This window comes from Python bivittatus, unplaced genomic scaffold (assembly GCF_059951505.1).
Source record: "Python bivittatus isolate LINGU-HERP-01145 unplaced genomic scaffold, Pbiv_v1 ctg000980_np1212, whole genome shotgun sequence".
In the NCBI taxonomy this organism is placed as follows: domain Eukaryota; kingdom Metazoa; phylum Chordata; class Lepidosauria; order Squamata; family Pythonidae; genus Python; species Python bivittatus.
The window spans coordinates 66,829,080-66,851,055 of NW_028277125.1; the positions used below are offsets into that span (position 1 = coordinate 66,829,080).

Here is a 21,976-nt window from a genome sequence, read left to right on the forward strand (position 1 = left end):
AAGAAATATCTTCTTCATCTGGCCCTTTCCCCTGCTTCCAACAAAAATGTTTACACATTCCATGAAGGAAAGAATACACATTAATATTGTAGCTAGCCTCTACTGAGCTAGCAGTCAACCACATAGCTTCTCTCTACCCACGCAGGCTTAAGAAGGTGTCCAGTCATGTATAGCTTGTTCTTATATAGAACACCACTATGACAAAAAATATACCTCTACGGCTGCTTTAATATCAGGGATTCCAGCTGGATCCACAGATGTAATTAGGGCAGTGGCTGATTTATCATGTGCTTTTAAGGCAGGCTTTTTACGTTTGGTGGGTCCTTCCTCAATAACTTTCTTTTCATCGGGTTTGGAAATCATTTTTGGAATCCAAGGAAGAATCAGCCCTCTTGCCAGAGCATTACATAATGTTACCAAAACAGTAGTATTCCTGAAACAAAACAAAAAAGGAAGAGAAATTGTTCAAAGTTAGTATTACAGATCAGCGTTTTACTGTTCCAAATTATTAAGACTTGCACTCAGTAACACTGAACAAGCAGTAGATATGCTAATGGCATTAATTTATTTTGTTTAGGTAGATCCATCCTCAAAATACTAGTCTCTGAATGCTGTCTATTAGTACAGCCTTCCATTCCATAATCAGTGTATATATTTTCAGTTACGTGATTGTGTTCCAGTGCCATCATGTATGCCTGAGAGACCGAATATATTACCCACAGCTACAAAAAGAAAGAAGAAACTCCATCATGCAGAAATAAGTATAGACGATTTTCCAATTAAAAATAATATATTACAGCAAGAAGCAATTGATGAGAAAATTGTTCAGCTTATTATTTTAGCAAACTACCCTTTCTGTATGGTTCAGAACATTTCATCAACAAGGTTCAGTCACTGTGACAAGGATACAGTCCACCTGAAAGAGCAGATATTTCAGAGAAATTGTTGGATAAAGTATATATGAAAGAAACTAAGAAGTCAGCAAATAATTTAGAGAGGAAAATTATTATATTCAGTCTTGAAGGATGGACCAATATGTACAATGATTCTATCATATATGCTTTGTATTAAGAGAAGAAGGGAGCATCTTTTTTACCAAAACATTCTATCAGGAACTGCACACATTGGTAAATATTTATAAGAGACAGCAATAAACCCTTTTATAAAAATGTCGAAAGAATTCAAAATTACTACTATGCAGTTTTATCACAGATAATGCTGCAAACATATCCAGGCTCAGAAGAAATCAGGCAAGTGAAGAACTCTCCAAATTGTACATGGTTGTAGAGTCCATTTAACACACCTTCTAAGAAGAGACATTGCTCCAAAAACACTGCAGTAGACATTGCAAAGACCTCTCCTAATAACCACTTTGAAGCAGCTGCTCTGAATGTTTCATGGGAACCAAATTCACTTTCCCATGTGATATCCAATGGAACACATTAAATTGATGGTTTGAAGCCCTATATCAAGACTAGACTATTCTATGTGAACAAAACTGGAAAGAAATAGATGGAAATATCAGAGCCCAAGTTCTCAATACGTGTCCAAATAGAAACCTTTGATAATAACCTAAACGCATGTCTTTGGAACTGAACAACATGCAGAGCATTAAAGTTTTTTCTTACTTCTGATGCTGTTGATGTTTAGAACGAACAGAGCATGACACAAAAAAGAAAAACAGACAATGATAGAATTGCCAAGAACCCCTGTGGTCTGGGATGTATATTTATAAATTATTGTTGAAATATGACACATACAAACTAAAAATTGTATGGTAAAATGGATTGAAAATTTGAGAGAAGTAACTGCAGTGGACCAATGAGAAGAGCTATGGAAAAAAATCAATAAAATTTACCCCAAGCTACAATTTAAGGGAAAATTGATATAAAATGTTCTACAGATGGTATAGAACTCCATCTATGATTACTAAGATAGATAAAGCATAACAACAAATGTTAGAAATGCAAGAACAAAGAAGGAACATTTGACCAAATGTACTAGTCATGCAGAAAAATTCTAAAGTATTGGAAATAAAAACATTTTTTAAAAAATTAAAAATAAAATTGAACTGAAACCACAGACATTTCTCTTAAGCATAATTCTAGAAAACATAAATGAAAAATATTACAATTTACTAAGATACATGGTGACTGCAGCAAGAATAAACCTAGCATAAACCAACATTGGAAAAGAGATACCTTGCCTACAATTTCAGACTGTGAGTCTAAAACTGGGGAATATATTGCAATGGCAGAATTGACAGTATAGATCCTCAACAGAGGTTTTACTAAATTCAAGCAGGAATGGCTCCCTGATATACAATATATCACAATGGAAGGTAGATTTAGATATCTGGAATATGGTTTTTAGGACTCAAATAGAACTAACAACAGTTATTTAACAATTAGTTAAATGTTGGATGCAAAGTTCAAACAAATAGAAGGGAAGGGGAGAATGTATCATTAAAAAGTAATTTTTCACTATGTTTTTTTTTAAATTCAAATGCAGCAGTCTTGTTTTTTTGGGTGGGTATTATCTTGCTTCTCTTTTTTGCTTTCTTTGTACTTCAATATTGGCTTTTTTTCTACTGTTTTTCTATTTCAGTATATACATATGGAAAAAAGAACCCGTGTAGTGTAGGATAATGGTGTTGGACTTGCACTAAGGGCACCCAGGTTCTAGTCTACCCTCAGCCACAGCAGCTCACTAGGTAATGTTTGGCCAGGCACCTTCTCTCAGTCCTATCTTCCTCAAGGGTGGTTGCTATGGGGAAAAAAACAGGAGGCAAAAGCTAAGTACATTGATTTAATCACCTGTTCAAAATGTGAGATGTAAGTGGAACATATTAATAAACTATAGGCCCTAAAGAAATGAATGGAATAAACACCAAGTCCAATTCATTTTCTAGCTAATATTCTCAATTCTCAGGACAAGAGTCAGTCTTTCACTGGTGAAGAGGAAGAGCTGGCTATTACAAAGCATCCAGCAAGCATCCTTTATTGATATCAGGTAAAATCAATTTGCTGGTGGAATCAATAAACATTTGGATGCAGAGACACTGCATAGTAATTCAATTTTTTAACAGCAATTAAAGAGCAGTAGCATTTTGACTGAAATAGAGTATTTTCTTCCTTTTGAGTAATTAATTAGAAATTGGGAAATAATTTGGGGATTGAAAAATCAGGAAAACTCATCTTTCTTTTCCAGACTCTTAAGAAACAGAAAGACATTAGATGAAGATTGAATAAACTGTTTATAAATAAAACAGTTAATTAAAAAATACTTGGATTTCATCTTTACCTTACTTTGACCCTGTACACCTACCTAAATCTGCTCATATAGATAGCAAAATGGTGAGTGATTTATGCCCAAATTCTCTTAGCAAACTGGGATATAGCATTATTTAATGATATGCTCTATAAAATGAAGAAGATGGTTCTCCTCAGTCATCTTGAGCCAAGAGATCTACTCCAGCTCTACTCTTATGCATCTAACTGAAATCCTGGACAGAGAAGAGGGGTCAATGACTTTCTGCCAGATGATATAGAGTTATATTGAACCCTGATGCATTGTTATCTCAGCTAGAAGAAGTAATCAGTTTTGAATTAATGATGAAACAAATCTGGATGTTGTCATATTTGAGAAAACTAAAAAAATAAATTAATTAAAAACTCAAGCTCTTCAATTTGATAAAAATATGGAACCATGGAAGTCAATTATTATAATTTCTCATGAACCCAGAATTAAACCCTTAGAAGAAAAGGAACAATTTCATGATAAAATAATTACAAATCTGCAAACCAAACTATTTAAACTATATAAGTAGCTTAGCAGAAACAGCTTAACAAATAATTTACCTCTGGATTGGGTACAGCAGAAGCTTTTGTTAATTTACATAGAATAATGTATTCAGGATATTGGCTCACTGCCAGCCAATGAGATACTGGGTGCTTATAGATTAACAACAAGAGGCAATCTCTCATAGAGAACTACGCCTTTAATAGTTTTTTTAAATTCAGCACCAGAGTTTTACAACTTCCAAGACAAACTACAAGCTTGAAATATCCTGGAGGCAAAATAACGAGTTACCCAGATCTGCCTTTGCATGAGCTAAATTTAAGAAAAGACTTTGATTTGGGATGTATGCGGGCAAGAAATAAGATCGTATCCAACAATCTTCTATCTTTCTCTTGGAGAAGAGATGAAACATTTTACAAGTTCATCTTCTTCTGTGGTTCTCACAGACTCTGTGCTTATCAGATAAATAACAAACTTATCTTTTTTTCTTCTTTTTTTCTTTTAGCAGTTGTTGCTACTATATGAGTATAGAAGCTTACTTTTTGTTTTTATTTCCAGTGTTGGGAAGGGGGAAGAAGTAACCTAAATCAAACTGGTGGTTAAAAGTAGAGGGGTTTTTTTGTGGGTGGGTGGATTTAATGTTAGTACACTGGGTTGGATATTTTCTTTTTTACCACTTGTTTTAATTATTTTTAATTTAGATCCATATTCATTATTTAAATGCTTTCTGCTACTTGTTAAGCCTACTACAGCATGAGATGTAAAAAATGAAAAAAATATTTTGTCTACACGGAGGTATGGCACTTAAAGTAATCAGCTGGAATATAAACAGATTCAGATTGAAAAAAGAGGGACAAATTTGTAATGAGCTGGAAAAATTATAAGAAGATATAATGTTGCAAGAAACACATATTCCCTTGGCTTCTAAGGGGGCCTAAATGTCTATAAATATTGCAAATTAGCAGATGTATAAAAAGGGGAAGTCAGAAATCCAATACTGTAGCCCTTTTTAAATTTTACTTCTTCCTTTTTCTTTTTCTACTCTTTTGGTATTTAATTCTTGTTAAATTTGCTCATTTATCTATTTTTTTTCTTTCATTAGTGTGTGTGTGTGGGTATACATACACAATACAATGGAGATTTTAATGTTAAATAATCAGTTTAAGATTGAAACTTCTATTATACAACAAATACTTTGATGTGAGTCGTAGTGGTTCTTTTTTTAACGTTACACTCAACTTTGGATGAAAAAGCCAAATAATTTTATGTTTGTAATACTGACGTCCTAAATTTTAACTAGTTAGCATAGAATATTTTTCTTTCTCTTCTCTCTTCTCAATACTCTTAGCTGTCTAAATATATGAATGTTAATAATATTTAATCATATTATATAAACTTCACTGTATTGAAACAACACAATGTATCAAGATTTGGGAGGGAAAAACAGAACTCTAAAAATTATTTATGCAAATTTATGTCTTAAATTTATTTGAATCATAATCAGACAAAATAACATATGGCATGAGAGGTCTGAGCAACTACAAATCTACATTATGCAGAAAAATTCAGTGTATCATCAGTCAGCAATTATAATAAATGACATTATTTCAAAATGGAGAACTATAAAGGCTTGCCTTAGTTACAAAAAGGTTGATCTGTTAATGTCATCTTCATATATCCAAAACCATAGAGGACTTGGAACTAAAAGGGAATGTTCTATTAGATTAAAAGGCCATTAAGGATTATGTGTTCTTATTATGAACCTTAAAAAGATCAAACATCCAACTAAACTCTTGTAGAACTTACCCAAAATTCCCAATATTCTTAACAGCACTGAAAAGAATTTGAAGGGAGTCAACAAGTTCTCTTTGCCTTTTTGAAATAATCAGATGTTTATTGTGATTTAACACATACACCACAGTGTTATGTACAATCCAGGCTTCATTTAACTCCTCTCCAATTTTGACAGCTCGTAGAAAGTTTTCCATAGCATATTGAGATAAGCCGTTTATCCAGTTGCTTAACAAGCAGGAACATGAATTATGAAATTGTCGAAAAGAAAAGGAAAAGAAAAAGAAGAATATCCATTGTATGTCTGGTCAGGACAATATCTGAAACATCATTATCTCTTCAATCTCTAAAACATAACTATTTTCAAATATTACCATAAAGTTCTTCTATAGACTAGCCTTAGAATTTCTGTTTCCCCAGTTGTCTTTTGGAGACCTTAAATATGTAACATTATGTTCTCCTACACTTACACACAATATAAATTTGCATGCATACATACATAACTATCCCCACTTTCATATATTATTAGTAGTTCATCTCATTTTTAAAAAATCATCCTTCACTGACACTTGCTTCTATCCTGCAAATACAGAGGTCAGTCAGTACCAGCTTACCTGATTAGATCTAACAGGGCAAAATTTTTATTGACATGACATTTTCAGAAGTTTTAAGAAGGCCCTGCTTTTCAGTTGCAGTGCCAATGCTGTTGAACCAGTCTTGCAGTAGAGATCAGGCTAGCCCTCCCTTTGTTGATGTATGGAAGTTATTAAAGATGGAGTTGTTGCAGAAAGCCTCACCCAATTTATTATTTTATTATGCCATATTTAACTTCTATTTTTATTGTTTGTATCTTTATGTTTGGGCGATCCTTTTAAAATTGTTTTTATGGAAGTTTCTACGGTCAATGTTTTAAATGGCTTTTATATTACATGTAAACTGCCACAAGTCTTTGATAGCAGTGGCATAGAATGATGAAACTAAATTCGCTACTTACTGTTCTAAGGTTCTCTTATAGAGTAATCTTACGAAATTTACTTAGAAATTAATCCCATAATAGATCATGGAACTTCAACCTTAATTTAGGGCTCCAGTTAGGGACTGCAATTGTCCTGGTAACCACTAGATGGCAGCAAACACTTTTTGCATCTTGTGGCTTAATATAATGTGTAAAGAAGCAACCCACATTACTGATTCTATCAAAATGCAAATAAATTTAACTAACTCACAAATGCCAAAGTTAGTGTCCTGCATACTTACTGGGTCCTGGCACTGGGAACGAATAATACCAATTTTGCAGGACCTGCAATGGTTGTTGATTGGCCTCTGGGTACAAATTAAGGTGTTGGTATCGACCTATAAAGCTCTATGTGGATTGGCACTTAGATACTTGCCGGACTGCCTCCTCCATCTAGAATCAGCCCAGCTCACTAGATCTTGTAGGGAGCAACTGTTTGTAGTCCCATATTTCCAGGATAGGGAGTGTGTGTGTGTGGGGTGTGTGGGTGGAAGGCTAAAAGTTGTTGCTCTGGAATGAGATCTCAACACAGATCAGATTCATTTTCTTCCCTGCTGTCTTTTAGGAAACTACCAAACTATTTCAGGGGTGTTCTCTTATTTTATTTTATATTTTACTTTTGTTTGTGCTTTTTTTTGTCTTAGTTGAGGATTCTATGGTATTTGGTTTTTTTTTAATTGTACAGTAGATGTTTATATTGCATATTATCCAAGTGGTAGATGTTTAATTGATAAATTATTTAATTGAAGCAGCAGTAATTTTGAATTCTGGCTTATTGGGATTAAGAATGGTGTCATAGAATGTGAGGTTGCTCTTGCTTTGCTCCTTCTACCAGCAAGAACATGTAAATAAACTGGAAAACTTAATACAATGAACCATTTAGCTAATCTTATATTTGATTGCATCTGTTTGGGTCCTGCTGATGGGAGCAGCTAAACAAACCAAGGAGCCTGCATAGGTGGATTATTTAATCTTACATCCAAATCAGGATCCCTAGCTCACTGCTGTCTTATTAAGCATGAATAAGAAGTCCAGGCTTGCTCTATGCCTCTTATTCTGGACTGTTAAGAGAACAGTGAACCAGAGACTTTGGTTTGGATGTAAGGCAGGAGAATCCCTGATATATTTTATTGCTCTGCTAGGAAAAAAAGCCAAGAAGTCACAGGAGTTCATTAAATTTACTCATTAAATTCAGTTTGGAAAGTGATGATTTGAAGAACATAAGCTTCACAATTATGAGAAACCTACTGGAAAATTAGATTTAATTGGACAATTACAGTGCTTTCCTGTCTTTCATTTTACCAATTGGGGAAATGCAAAAACTACTAAATATCTAGATTTGAGAAGAAATAGTATTGTTGCTAAAATTGATTCTGCAAAATAAGAGGGGGAAGAACACACCTATACTGATATTTCAGTCCAGGCACATTATCACTGCAATTCATATTCTGTATTTCAGATTTTAGTCTACACCAAAACATTGCAAACTTTAAAAGGCAAATGAAGATACATAAAATTCAAAATACCAATTATATATAAAACTGGTGTTAATTTTAAGAGATTAGTTCTTTGAAAGCATTAAAAAAACCAAAGCAGGTATCACTGCTTCAAAACAACCTGTATGTATTCCATTCTGATTCTTTTCCAATTTGTGTTGAATGTTGAATATATCCCATAGTGTGTGCACTTGCATCTAAAGGGAGGACAGGATAATCATTGAGCTGTACACCTTCTGTTCTTAATAACTGAATTGTAGCCTAAATATAGACATAAGGAGAAGAAAACAACCATCAATGCATTAGTATCATAAAAAAGATCAAAACTGCATAAAGTTCTTAGTGGTAGACACAGATTATTCTTCCCAAGTACAGGTATGCTTATCCAGCTCTGTTTTCTTATTATGCACAGGTGGCACAGCTAAAGCTGGATGCTCACGTCTCTCCTCTTTTTCATTGCCTATGGGGAAAAAGCTTCCATGTTTAATTTTAAATTAGCCACTGCTCCCAGCAATATTCACTCTGAGTCTGGGGGTTCTGATTTATTTTATTTCAATTAGTGAATAATTCAGGATCTAAAATCACTATTTAATCCTAAACACTTGAGTTTCAACAAATCGTTTCCTCATATTCACACATTATGGAGAACCAAACTGGTTGAAAAGCAAAAATGAAAGTTATTTCAATAAGGAAGATATATCCATTATATTTGAATTAAGTCTATATCTATGACAAAATAAGAATTTTAGTCTTTGTTTCTTAATATAAAGTGCAACAGAAGCTTAATTTCAGCTGTCTCTGTTATAATGGCTCTTATGGAGACTGCATAGTAACAGAACTTGCATCCTACAGATATTGGTATGTAACTCTCCACATCCTTTGTTGCTGGTGATGTTGAATGGGGCTTCTAAGGGCTGAGGTGCAGCAAAATCTGACTCCATATTCCTGCTTTTCACACTGGAAGAGATTTTTCCCTGTATGCAGAACATGGAAAGTTCTATGAAGATGTTAACCTTTCAACTCTCCTATATTAAGACTGAAAACAGACAGTTTGAAAAACGCGATCCCCATGAAAGAGTAGTTAATGAGAAATAACAAGAAATCTAACTAGTATAATGTATTCATTTCAGAACTAGATGCATACAGGAGATGAACATCATAAGCATAATTTTTTACTATTGGCCAGTGTTTCTTATAGTCCCCTTTCCCATAAAAACCCATATGTAAGCAAGCTAGAATAATGAAGATCAGTATCCCATACCAAGTACAGAAAAGGATTTTAAAATTATCTCACAGCTGTATAATTTACTAACCTCTGCATTAATGCATCTTACTTCTGCTAAAGTTCTAAGTAGATCTCTTTCTAAAGAGAATACTTTAGCAGGCATAGGCGACTCTCTTAATATACTTCCTTCATGCTCTTCACCTGTTGTGGTTATACTAGCTTTCTTCTTGACTACTAAAAGAAAAGTAAAATGCATTAGTTTAACAACATTTATGTGTGACCATTTATGTGAAACTCTTAAAATTTAGGGATTCTTTAGAAGTTCAAGACTGGCTAACTAGAATTTGAAAGGTACAGTGGTACCTCGGGTCATGAACTTAATTCGTTCCGCGACTCTGGTCGCGACCCGAATCAAATTTTCCATAAGGTTCAATGTAAATACGGTTAATCCATTCTGACCCCTACGAATTTGGTCGCCAACCAATTTTGGTCGCAACCTGAATCAAATTTTCCCATAAGGTTCAATGTAAATACGGTTAATCCATTCTGAACCATATGTATTTTTTTTTAAACCACAAAAATATGAAACAAAGTACAGTACAGTACAGTATGAAGAGAGAGAACACACTTGCTTGAGGCGACTTCTGGAGTGGAGGACAGGAAGGCGGGTGGGGAGGCAGTTATTGTTTGGAGGGAGAGTCCCCCTCCCTACAGGAAGCCACAACCACGTGTCACAGCAGGGAAAATGGCTGCGGATCCTGTTTGACACCCGATGCGGAGTTCACGAACTGAAGCAAAATTTTGCGAACGGTGCTGTTCGTGAACCGAATTGTTCGTGAACAGAAGCGTTCGTGAACTGAGGTACCACTGTACTCTTCTGTCAAGTAGGGGGATAAGTTATATTGCAACATTTTGTTCAGGTGTTGCCTTCAATGAAAATAAGCTAAGAGTGCAAAGGCAAATCCAATGACTATTAGATGAGCTCAAAGAGTTAAAGTTTCCTATACTGTATCTTTTTGCTGCAATCTAGTATTCATGTGGAATTTTGTAGCCCAGATCTGGCAGCCCTAACATGCTTTTATATTAGCAATGTTATTCTAAGGCAACCTAAGTTGCTCACATAACTAAACTATTCATCTTCAACATCACATTGACTAAAACAAGAAGCATTCTGAACGTATTTCACAGGACAGTAGTGCTAAAATTTTGTCTTCCCTTGTGGCAAAAATAAACTAATGACTATAATTAATAGCATCATACAGATATTTTCAAGTGATGATTTTAAAAAATAGTCAGGGCAAGGTCATGCATATAAGTTCAATAAATGAATATCCTCAAAAAATAACCCCAGCTCCTTTTGTATCTTACTCCTTTTTAGAACTTTAAGACCTGAACATAAAGAACTGTCAGCACAATTACATAAATATACCTATAAACTTCCTAACAGCGAGGAAAACTTGGTAAAGTCTTTAGAAGTATCCACATGTCCTGAAATGGTGAGGACAGCATTAGGATGCATATTTTGATCCAAACATACTTTTATTCCTTTGATTGCAAGCTATCTTCCTAGAGGTCTACTAGTTTGATGTGACAGGAGGGCTCAGTATCTCCAATGACCCTAAGCATGATGCTGATAGAAGATGAGCTCCCAATTGGGTCATCACTTCTGGTAAGACTGAAAGAGGAGAGGTGAAGCTAAAAGTAATCCACAACAGGAGGGAACGTAAATGTAACTCTGAAGACATGAGGGAAACTAACCCACCTAGGAAAAGGAACTCCAAAATACAGTCGACAAAGGCAATGGCATACCAATTCTATACTGGTGCCAGAAAAACATAAACACACGACTGAAATATTTAGACAAATTTGGATGCCAGATGATGAGACAGGTACTGTGATAGCTTTCTATGTAAATTGGATAATGTCCGTCACTACAGACCAGAACCTGTGTGTTATCTGATGGTAATGGTGACTAGGAACAACCACTAATTGTTCGTCAGTTTCAGATGTAGGTGCTACTAATGGTAACTCAGGAATTACAACTGATTTTCCAACCATATCAAATGCAGCTTTCTTCAGTATGTACCTGTGTTCTCTTCAGCTGGTCAGTGTGTTCTTCTCCAATGTTACCAGGAGCAATCTTTACAGTATAAGACAGAAATCTTTCTGGTTGTCCGCTTACACTTCCCAATATAGTCTATTGCTAAATTTGTCCAATGGAGAGGGATCACTTTTCAGCATGAGAAGATTGATGAACTCATTTCAACTGTTTCTCCTTAACACTTCTTAAATAAGGTTTGAAAAATCTGTATGAATGTTTTGCCATAGCAAGGCAGTCCATTCCTACAGATGTCATTTTTTTAATATCTTTCAAACATCTAAAAAGTAAAAAGATCCTTCCAAATCCTAGGAAGGCAGGCCATGGTAGTCATAGACAAATTCATGAAGGATAAGATATTTCTGTGACAACAAAGTTCAGAATAGTTAAAGCAATGGTTTTCTGAGTGATAGTGTGTTACTATAAAATGTGGAAGAGTGAAAGATGATAGGCTTCTTTCAGTTGTGGATTTGGACATGTACCATGGACCACAAGAAGAACCACAACCAGTCCCCAAAGAAAAAAGACTAACTGCTCCATCAAGGACACAATTAGCAAGCAGAAACTCACATACTTTGGGCATGTGATATAAGTAGATGATGGACTAGAAAAAACTACTCCCATTGGTAAGACTGAGAAAAGTAGAAGGGAAGATGATTGTTAAGGTAAATGGACAAGCTCAGGGGTATCAGTAGAATGTCCTTAAAATATCTGTAAATTGTTCCAGGAATATTGGAGAGAAGGGCATTTGTCCATTGTTGTTGTTGTTTAGTCGTTAAGTCGTGTCCGACTCTTCGTGACCCCATGAACCATATTGCGCCAGGCCTTCCTGTCCTTCACTGCCTCCCTGAGTTTGCTCAGTTTCATGCTCATTTGTCCATATGGCAACTAATTAACTAATTTGCAGGTCTTAATAGCCTAAGCATGTGGGTATTTGAATGCAACTTCCTATGAGTAAATAGGTTCTGTCCTCTCTTCTACAAAGAAAAGAGATCCTATGTATTTGCCTTGATTATGAAATAATGTTACACAGAAATACCAGGACTTACATTTTTTGGGTTTTGATGCCTTTATCACTTGACTGTCATCATACAAGAGGCAGAACCTACATGCAGCCCGACAAACATCCCACACGCTTTGCTTCCGTGCTGTTTTTGCTATTTCTGACCATAGTCGGATTCTGTAGCAATGATTAAAAATAAAAGTTCATTTTCTTTTAAAAGGACAATACATAACCTAATGCATAAACACATAAGTCTTAAAATAACGTGTTGATTTTTTTTCCAATCCCTTCACCATTAGGGGCCAGAGGAGGCATCTGGGTAATAAAGTAAGAGGATGAATATATCTCTGTGTGTTTCTGTTCTTCCTTCGTGTTTTGCATTTGTGTGTGTCTGTGTGCACTGGGAAGCCTGGGTGGGCTGTGTTTATTACATTCTTATATACTTCCCTCATGTGAGGAAAGGAAGAAAGCTTAGAATTGTATAGTTAGACACTGGTCTGAGCCCCTGCTCAACTGCATCTCCCAGAGGGAGGCACTGTGGGAATTTCTTGTCTGCATCCCCCAGCTGAATGCAGTCCATTGATCTTTCTTTTGTTGACTTCTCCCCAGACAACAGATTTGGTCCCATTGTGTTCATTTTCCAACACATCTGCTCAGAATTTTGAGCCCCTTTACAGAGTTTCTTTCCAATATTACATTGAGTTGGAAAAACAACAAAATCCAGGAACAAAATTTATTATTAATGCTTTACTGATTTTTAAGGTGATGGAAATTGCGGGCACCAGGGTGTAGTTTTATCAAGATAAAAAAAATGTTTAAGAAACAAACAAAATAGCTTCTTTTTAAATATTTGTCCACAACCGTAATTACCTTTCTTTCTCATTTTCATGTCCTAGTCTCTTCAAATGTCCATCTGCTTTCTCTACATTTCTAGTATGGTGCTGTGCTCTTGCACAAAGATAGCTAATTTGATCTTTATTTTTACTTGGAGGAACTAAATGGGAAGGGAGAAAATTTATCATAGTTTGGATTAGATTCATGGCATCACTACTACAATTATTTCACAATGACTAGCTGAGGCATTGGATGAGCAACTGTAAATAAAAGTTCTATAGAAACTACAATACAGGTAGCCCTCACTTAATGATGGTAATTGGGACCAGAATTTACATCGCTAAGTGATGTGATCATCAAGCACAATGTCATGTGACCATGCCACTTAGCAACAGCAGTTCTGGCAGTCCCTGGTTACTATTGTTAAGCGGATCATTGTGGGTTGTTAAGTGAGGACCTCACATGACTGCGACTTCTGACTTCTTGCTGGCCTCCCCATTGACTTTGCTTATAGGAAGCTGGCAGGGAAGGTCTCAAATCTCGATCACGTGACTGTGGGATGTTGTGATGGTCAGAAATCTGGGCTGGTTGCTGAGTGCCTGGATTACAATTACGTGATTGCAGGGCTGCTGTGATGGCTGGAACTTGGAGCACCAGTTGTAAGTACCACTTGTTCAGCACTGTTGTAAGTTCGAATGGTCACTGAATGAGTGGTCGTTAACTGAGAACCACCTGTATCTGAATTCAAGGCAGCAAATCAGTTCAGATTGGAACTAAAGAAATACAAATCAGATACACTCCAATGAAAAAATAAAGATATTTCAAAGGTACCATTATATAATCTGCTGAGTCTAGAAGAAATAATGCTCATCACTTTTTGTAAACAATTATGCTAATGTATCAGTGAATTTAAGTAGAGATTAGCAAATTAAAAAAGCACAGGGAAGGAAGAATGGATTATTTTTAAGCCACAAAACATGAGGCTCAGGATATAATATAAACATATACTGATTGCATCCAAAGCACAGATATCATCACCATCATCACCACCACCACCATCTAATATATTATTGCAAGCCCTATTCATCTGACTGCTTCTATGCATGTGTGCATGTACATGCATTTGCACGCACACATTTCATCTTAGTACCTACAAACTAAATAAGTAGTTAATAAGAAGTGGAAATTTTAACAAAACATTGCAATTGTGATGTGATAAATTCAGGATTCAGATCACTCCACTTCATCTCTCTTTCCCTTCATGGTGAAAGTAGAGCATGCTAATACATCCCATATATGTGGATGGTGCCTTTTAGTTACATAATGGCTGGTACTAAAGAGAAGTAAGCTTGGTATTTAGCACATATAGTATGTTAGAGCAAAGCTAAATGTTATAGTTGCTATTGGAAATAGTGTCACATGTTTATTCCTACATCGCATAAGTATTAATACACAGACAGAGGGCTGTTACAGAACTACATACTTTTAGTTGGGGTTCTGTGGACTCAGGGAGATCAATACCAAAATAGAGATCATGTTTTTGGCAGACGTGTTGCCTTGCATTCCAGTAAGGCTTCTCAGTGCAACAGTTCAGAAATGGGGATTGCCTTGCAGTATTTATTATCTGTGTGTAATTTGAATTTGAATTCTGTCTGCAAAAACCATGATCTCTACTTTGGTACTGATCTCCCTGAGTCCACAGAACCCCAACTAAAAATATGTACAGTGAAACTGGGCTGCCATTATCCCCCCAAATCCTTATGTTACGGAATTTCTATTCCCTAGTCTCTTTTTAAAAATCAAATATAAGCAAAGGTTTTAGGAAACCTAGACTATTACTAATGGAACAGTATAGTAGGTCACTTTCTACTTTTTTGTTTCACTTCCACAGTTTAGAAAAGAAACATGGTGGTGAGATATTCAAAGATAGGGAAACACAAGAACAGAACAATAACTAGGCCATAAAATATGGGTTTCTTTTTTCCTTGAACAATTTGCACAAGGAATCTAAGGTGACGGGAACTGATTTTAACCATTTCCCTACTGTCACCTGCTATATTCTCTGAGAATAAGTCTTAAACCTTCTTGCCTTTTGGAAAGCACTTAAAACCTGGCTGCTTGCCCAGGGATGGGAACTGGGAAGTTAGTGAAGCCCAGGTGGTTTGTTATTACTCAAATGACATTTATTTTTTTATTTAGATTATGTATCATGGGTTTTTACAGCTATTTATATTGTTTTAATTCTGAAACTTTTTCACTGCCCAGAGTTGCTTTGGCGAGAGTGGCAGCCGTATAAATAAGATAAAATAAATAAATAATAAACCATTCAAAGGGCTAGGGGTTTTTATAGGCTCAAAACACTGAAAAGTTCACATGCGCATACACACACAAAACATGGATGTATTTCAGAAGTCAAGGAAATATTTAAGTGGTACAGATATTTAAAGCAGCATCTTTTCAAGTCTTCCCAGCCTACATTTTTACCAGCTTTCTTTAATTAAAGCTCATCTCTAATTTGTACAGAATGTCTACCAACTGTTTGCTGAAAAGCTTTGGATTTCTTATGGCTTGAGGGAACAGAGTTTTCCCTGAAGTGCTAAACTACCATAAACAATTTATGTGGAATATTTTGAAAATACTTTTTGCCCATAATGATCTTAATTAGTCTCAAATTAAGTTCATGACTCTACAGGAAAAAAATCCTGAAAACGTAATTTATTATCTTTGATGCTTGCTTTTAACAAGAGCCATTCTGTTTGGTGATAAAATGGCTCCAACCAAAGTGAGGACTGGAGGCAAGAAAATGGCTCTTCTTCTCATGACAATCAGGTTGTGCAGCCTGACCCCAGATGTGAGAGGTTGCCATTGATTATTGAGGAAAGGGGAGGGCACACAGAAGAGGTCACTACTAATGGAGCATTCTCAAAAATTAATCACCTGACTAGGACATTATTTAATTCTTCCAATTTCAATAAGGGATCACTGAATCCAAACTCAGTTAGGCAAAGGGGGTGATATATCTCAGTTTTGCCATCGTAGAAAACCTAAATTACCTTTAGCTTCATTTTCACTATCAAGGACAACCTGAAAAGCCTCTGGTGCTAGTGCAAGGCCAGCATTCACCAACAGAGAGCGTTTTTTCCTCACGTTATCATTTGCAGTTCCTTTTTTAGCCTAGAGAGAAAAGGCCTAGTTATTACACTGGTAAGAAATGCAATAAAATATGGTGATATATGAAAAGGACTGCTTCTGTTCAGGATTCCATCCCAATTAGCTATGCCCCTCCAAAATATTTTTCCCCTCCGTTTTTTTTTCCTTCCACACAACAACCAGATTTGATCTTTTGCTGCAACTATGTCAGTGCTGGCTCCTCCCAACCAACCAATGGAAAGCAACAAAAAGAGGTGGCCACCACTTCTCTGTCCAAGGCTTTCTATTTTTCTCACATGGAGTTTCTGTGGCAAGCGAGGGGGAGAAAGATGGATTTGTTGGGGCAGTTCTCTGGTAGGGAAGGGTAGGAGAAAGAGGCCAGGGTGCCATGGACCTTGGCCTCCAGAGACAGAGGGAATCCCAGGCTAGGAGGAAGAAGGAGGCCAGAGTTCTTGCCAATTAGAAGATGCTCTCTCCTGCAGCTCCAGAGGAAGAAGAAGCTATTATCAAAATGATCCAAATCGATTCACTTGTAGAATGAACTGGCTTCAAGATACCTGGAAGCCCACTAGTGTCCTGGGGACACGTAAGGGACAGGCAGATCAGCAAATCCCTTGCGTGTAGTTGGGGTGCAAGGGAAACGCTTACTCTGGGGCATGTTCACTCCTTATGGGGTTTTCAGAGGGGAGGAGAAATTTTCCCTTTCATATCTTTTATTGACTTGGGATTCCCAAAAATCAGTATTAGCTACAATTAGATATAACTAGCTACAATTAAGATATAATTTTAAAACGTATGCATGTCTGCGTAATCCTAAGAAGTATTACAATAATATTTTGTGTGACAAGAGAAGGAAATTACAGTTTTTTTACAGTAACTTAAGTGAAATATTCTAATTCCACACAACCTGATCCAGTAGCTCTAATGCACTTAGGTATTGCTGAACCCATTGCAGAAGAAAACAAATCAGCTTACACCTGTCAATTACATCCTGTAAATACCTGAGATCTATAGATATTTTGACCTGCTCTGTTTGTGAAAGAACTTTCCCCGTTTTATTATTATAATATAATAATTATAAGCATTTTTCTGAAGAGCTATGCTTCTGTTGTGACTGCTTCTTTATTACTTTAAAAGTTGGTACAATCATATCAGCTAATTCCACTCCCACCAAAGGTTTAGGATACACGAAGAAACCACAGTATAATTTAGGACATTTCCTGAACAAGTTTACAAAGGCTAGCATTTTTTTCCTCTTATACTATTGTCTTCTAACTTTTGGGCTTGCAGGAATAATACCATTTGCTGCCAATGTATCCATACACACCCTAATTCATACTGAGTTTTCTTCATGTATTATATATATAGTTTCTCAGATCCAGAGGGACTGTGCAACTACAGAAAATACATAAAATCATACGTATGATCCTAATAGTATTGTTAAACATATTAAAACACATCCATCTAACAAAAACCGTTATTAACTTTATTAACTTTTCAAAGGACATTTGAGAGAGTCATTTAGTGAGGCAAAAGTTTTTACTTAAGATCCTCTTTGGGCAAAACAAATGGGACTTCCAATCTACCATAGCACTTTTGTTTTCCATTGTTAATATAATATGCAAATTTTAAGTTTTAATTACTTACAAAACTTTCTATCCTCAAGGTTGCAAAGATCAGCCCAAATAAAATAGGGAAATTAGGCAAACAACTATAACTAATTCTAAATGCTTCCTAAATTAGGAATGGAAATAGAAAAGAAAAATAAATTATGAGCTTCCAGTTCACTGGTTTCTGAAGGACTCCCTTTAGAATTTTTTTGATAGCTAGTAACTTCAGAATACATACATAAAGGGGGAAAACTAGAATATCCATCACCTATCAGCATGCATCATTCAAACTCAATTTGATTCCCCCAGAATATACATATGTTGGCCTCAACCCTTTATTTTAAATAAGATCTTTTCTGCTGAAGAGGAATAACTAGTGAACTGAATCATATTTGGATATGTAGTATGCCAGATCAAAATAGCTTAAGTTCTTTTGATATCAGATATACTATAATATTGAAATATGCGAAGGTTTTAAAGTTGAGGACCATACTCCAGGAAGTATGTGAAACTAGAACAAAATTCTGATTTTATTTCATTTACATAAAACTTAATTAAAATAAATGCATTAAATATAGTTGATATGATCACTCCCCAACTATTAAATAGTTTATCTCTTATCATACTAATCACAATTTGTAACAGCTGGGGGGGGGGGCTCCAAAGGCTAGAAATGAAAAGTTTTCACGACATAGGCAGTCTTGCTTCTTCAAATTGTACCAATGCTCTAATAACATATCCAACAGTTACCTGTTCAATCATCAAACTTGCTTGGTCTTCTAGACGCTCCAATGACTTATATAGCATGGTGTTTAAACTAAGCCGATGGAAAGCCATTTTGAGGTATTCATGGTACTGTCCATTGTTATCGAGGTTGATGGCCTTTTCTAAATGTTCCATTGCAGTCTCTACTCTGTCTGCTTTTTCTTCAATGCGAGCAATTTCCATATGTACTTGACAACGCAACAAAACCAACATACTAGGAAATAACCACATCTATTTTCAATTACACAGATTAAGATATTCTATATAAACTTTCTCCTTATGCAATGCATATATATTACAATTAGTTTTTTTATTATTATTATTCCATTTGCAAGCAAGCAAGAGTTATCTGAATTTGCACATTACTTTTGCCTCCGAATTTGATGCCCTCCAGGTGTAATCTTCACTAACAGGAGAGTACAAGATGAAAAATTATACTTAGCAATAGCACAGGCTTTTGAGGATCCATCTACATTGTTTAACCTATACTACAAATGTTATTTTAAAGGTGAATTAAGCCAGTTTTAAATAGTCTAATTTTAGGAAAGGTGATCAAGCAAGAGGCGCCCTTGCAGTTCCAAACGTATCTGAATGATATTGATCATTTGGATCATTTCAGTTGGGCTTTCAGCCAGGATATGGTACAAAAATTGCTTTGGTTAATTTAATAGATTTATTTATTAAGTTATTTTTATGCCACCTACTTCAGTCACTCTGAACCTATCCTGAGAAAAGGATGGGGAGAGTGTGGCTCTGCTAGTTCTCCCGGACTTCTCAGTGGTTTTCAGTACCACCAACCAAAGCCTGACATGAATAGATTTTTGGGCACTGGCCCTACCTGTTTGGTTATATCCAGAAAGTGATGCTGGGGGACTACTGATACCTATTCTGGGACCTGATAGTATATTACAGGTTTTCATCCTATCCCCCATACTGTTTAATATCTATATTAAACTGCTGGAGGAATGCATTCTGGAGTTTATGCTAATGACAGCAGGTCCACTTCTTCTTACCATCCACCTCCAGCAAAGCAATTGGTACCCTTGAATATAACCTGAATCTGATAAATGGGCTAGTAGGGGAGAACAAGCTTAAATTAAACCCAGAAAAGATAAAGGGTGCTTTTGGTGAATATTAGACTTAGAATATTAAATTTAGCAAGTTTGCAATAGTGAATACATCCTGATCTTCACTTGATTCACAATTTGCCAGCTGCAATCTTTCCTGAGCTAGCTGACTTGCCATTGGTTACATCCTGTCATGATTACCGCAATATGTTCTGTGTAGGACTACCCTTGAAATCTGTCCACAAATGTGGCAGTTAGGCTGTTAACCAGCATCAGGCACAGAGATCATTCGGTGCCTCTATTAAGATATCCGCAATGGTTGCCAGTTGTTGGTACTGCATTAGTATTGGTATATCAGGTATTGGCATTTAAACAGGTATTTAGGATCTAAAGACCTAAATGGCTTAGGGCTTATCTAAGGTAAGCCTCTTCTGTTACAATCTGTCTGGGAAGATGCAGAAAAGTTCTTTCTGAAGAACCTTCTGCTGTCAGAGGATCATCTTTCTAGCATACCAGAGAGGGCCTTCTCCTGTATTGTACCCAGGGGGTGGAATGCATTTCTTCAGGAACTGATCCTATCTTTCACCATTTAGAAAATATACAGTATAAGCATGTATCTCTTTCACCAGGCTTTTGATTGTGAAATTATTTTAATACCAATTGTATGTTAATTTTAATTTATATTTTTGTATTCTACTTTTGTAGTAATATTTGTTAGCTGCCTTGAGTACTCGGATGTAGAAGAACATGGAGATAAGCTTGAGGAAGGTATGCAGGAGCCATTAAGGGAAAATAAATGACCACTCAGTCTTGGGCAAGGGGAGGGGTTGAGAAAAAGACTCAAAATAACCCCACCTTGATTCTTCTTGGTATAAGAGGGGGCAGAGGGAAACTCTGGCAGAGTTTCACAATTTACAGTTTTCACAATTCTGTTATTACAGCCTATAACAATAAAGTAGCATTCCTATAATTTTTTCAAAGTCTGTTTCCTGACATCAGGTTGACTTCAGATAAATCAGTAAATAAGTTCATCACATATTAAGCTAACAGATATTATGCCATATAAAACAAAATGGAGGGCAGACCAAGACCAATTTACCTGTCGATCTTCTCTAGCACCTCAGCAATCGCTAACAGTGGTTTTCGTATGTGGTGTTGTAAATTGTGTTGCAGCAGTGGTAAGCAGATATTCCATTGAGTAGCACATACTGCCTGAATAATATTAGGATCTCTCAGCCGAATTGCACGATTCAAAATTAAATCAAGTTTTTGTATAACTTTTAACTGAGCCTGTAGGAATAAAAATATAGTTTGCATTTATTATGGAAGCAATGTTTTTTGAACCTAATCTAAAAGCTCCCTCTTCATTGGGGTAGCATATTGGGTGGATCTGTTAATACTATTCAATTTTTTCATTTTCCTCATTTGTGCCTTTTTATTGGGGTAGTCACACACTATTCACCTGGAAGCACAATTTATGATCTACACAAACAACTGATTTCTGAATTAATAGACCATTCTCTTATTTTTTAACTTGGCTCCCTTACTTTAAAGAGAGACAGATACTGAAACTGTAAATTTAAAGTGGAGGGTGCAGCCACCTTTACAAAATAGCATTAATTAAGGAATAAACATACCTTGACAACACTTTTAGTATAAGTTTCAATTTTAGACCCAAGTGTTTGGACTTCACAGTCACATTCCAAGCATTCTAATTCAATTTCTTTTCCTGGATCCTATTAATATAAGCATAATTTAATTGAAGAATACAAATAATCAGGAATGATCTCTACTGCTTTCAAATGTTTCAATATAACGTTCAGGTTTAGTGCTTATAGATATAGGGACCTAATTTACACATAACATTGAGTCATAATGTGATTTGGTTGTGGGTTTGGAGTTTGGTTTTTTTGTTTTTTTTGTTTTTTTTGTATACCATGATACGTGAAATATTTATTTATTTATTTGACTTATATGGCCGCCCATCTGGTAAAACACAACTCTGGATGGCTCATAACAATCATAAAACCAAACACAAGAAAAACCAAGAAAGCAGGCTTTTGACCCACCATCTCCAATCCATCAATCTATAGTTATTATTTTTTCAACAAAGTATAACTA

The 21,976-nt window shown here is 35.7% G+C and overlaps 1 protein-coding gene across 1 annotated transcript in view; it reads right to left on the reverse strand.

Moving 5' to 3' along the window:
* The window catches only part of CFAP46 (cilia and flagella associated protein 46), a 108,132-nt gene that overhangs the window by 69,605 nt on the left and 16,551 nt on the right, over positions 1 to 21,976 (reverse strand). Inside the window, exons 10-19 of the mRNA XM_088132589.1 lie at positions 21,493 to 21,591; positions 20,955 to 21,145; positions 18,774 to 19,002; positions 16,317 to 16,437; positions 13,300 to 13,423; positions 12,476 to 12,606; positions 9,417 to 9,562; positions 8,225 to 8,364; positions 5,608 to 5,820; positions 214 to 433 (exon numbers count right to left, since the gene is read on the reverse strand). Coding sequence (XP_087988715.1) covers positions 214 to 433; positions 5,608 to 5,820; positions 8,225 to 8,364; positions 9,417 to 9,562; positions 12,476 to 12,606; positions 13,300 to 13,423; positions 16,317 to 16,437; positions 18,774 to 19,002; positions 20,955 to 21,145; positions 21,493 to 21,591 — 1,614 coding nt within the window. The remainder of the gene's footprint in view (positions 1 to 213; positions 434 to 5,607; positions 5,821 to 8,224; positions 8,365 to 9,416; positions 9,563 to 12,475; positions 12,607 to 13,299; positions 13,424 to 16,316; positions 16,438 to 18,773; positions 19,003 to 20,954; positions 21,146 to 21,492; positions 21,592 to 21,976) is intronic.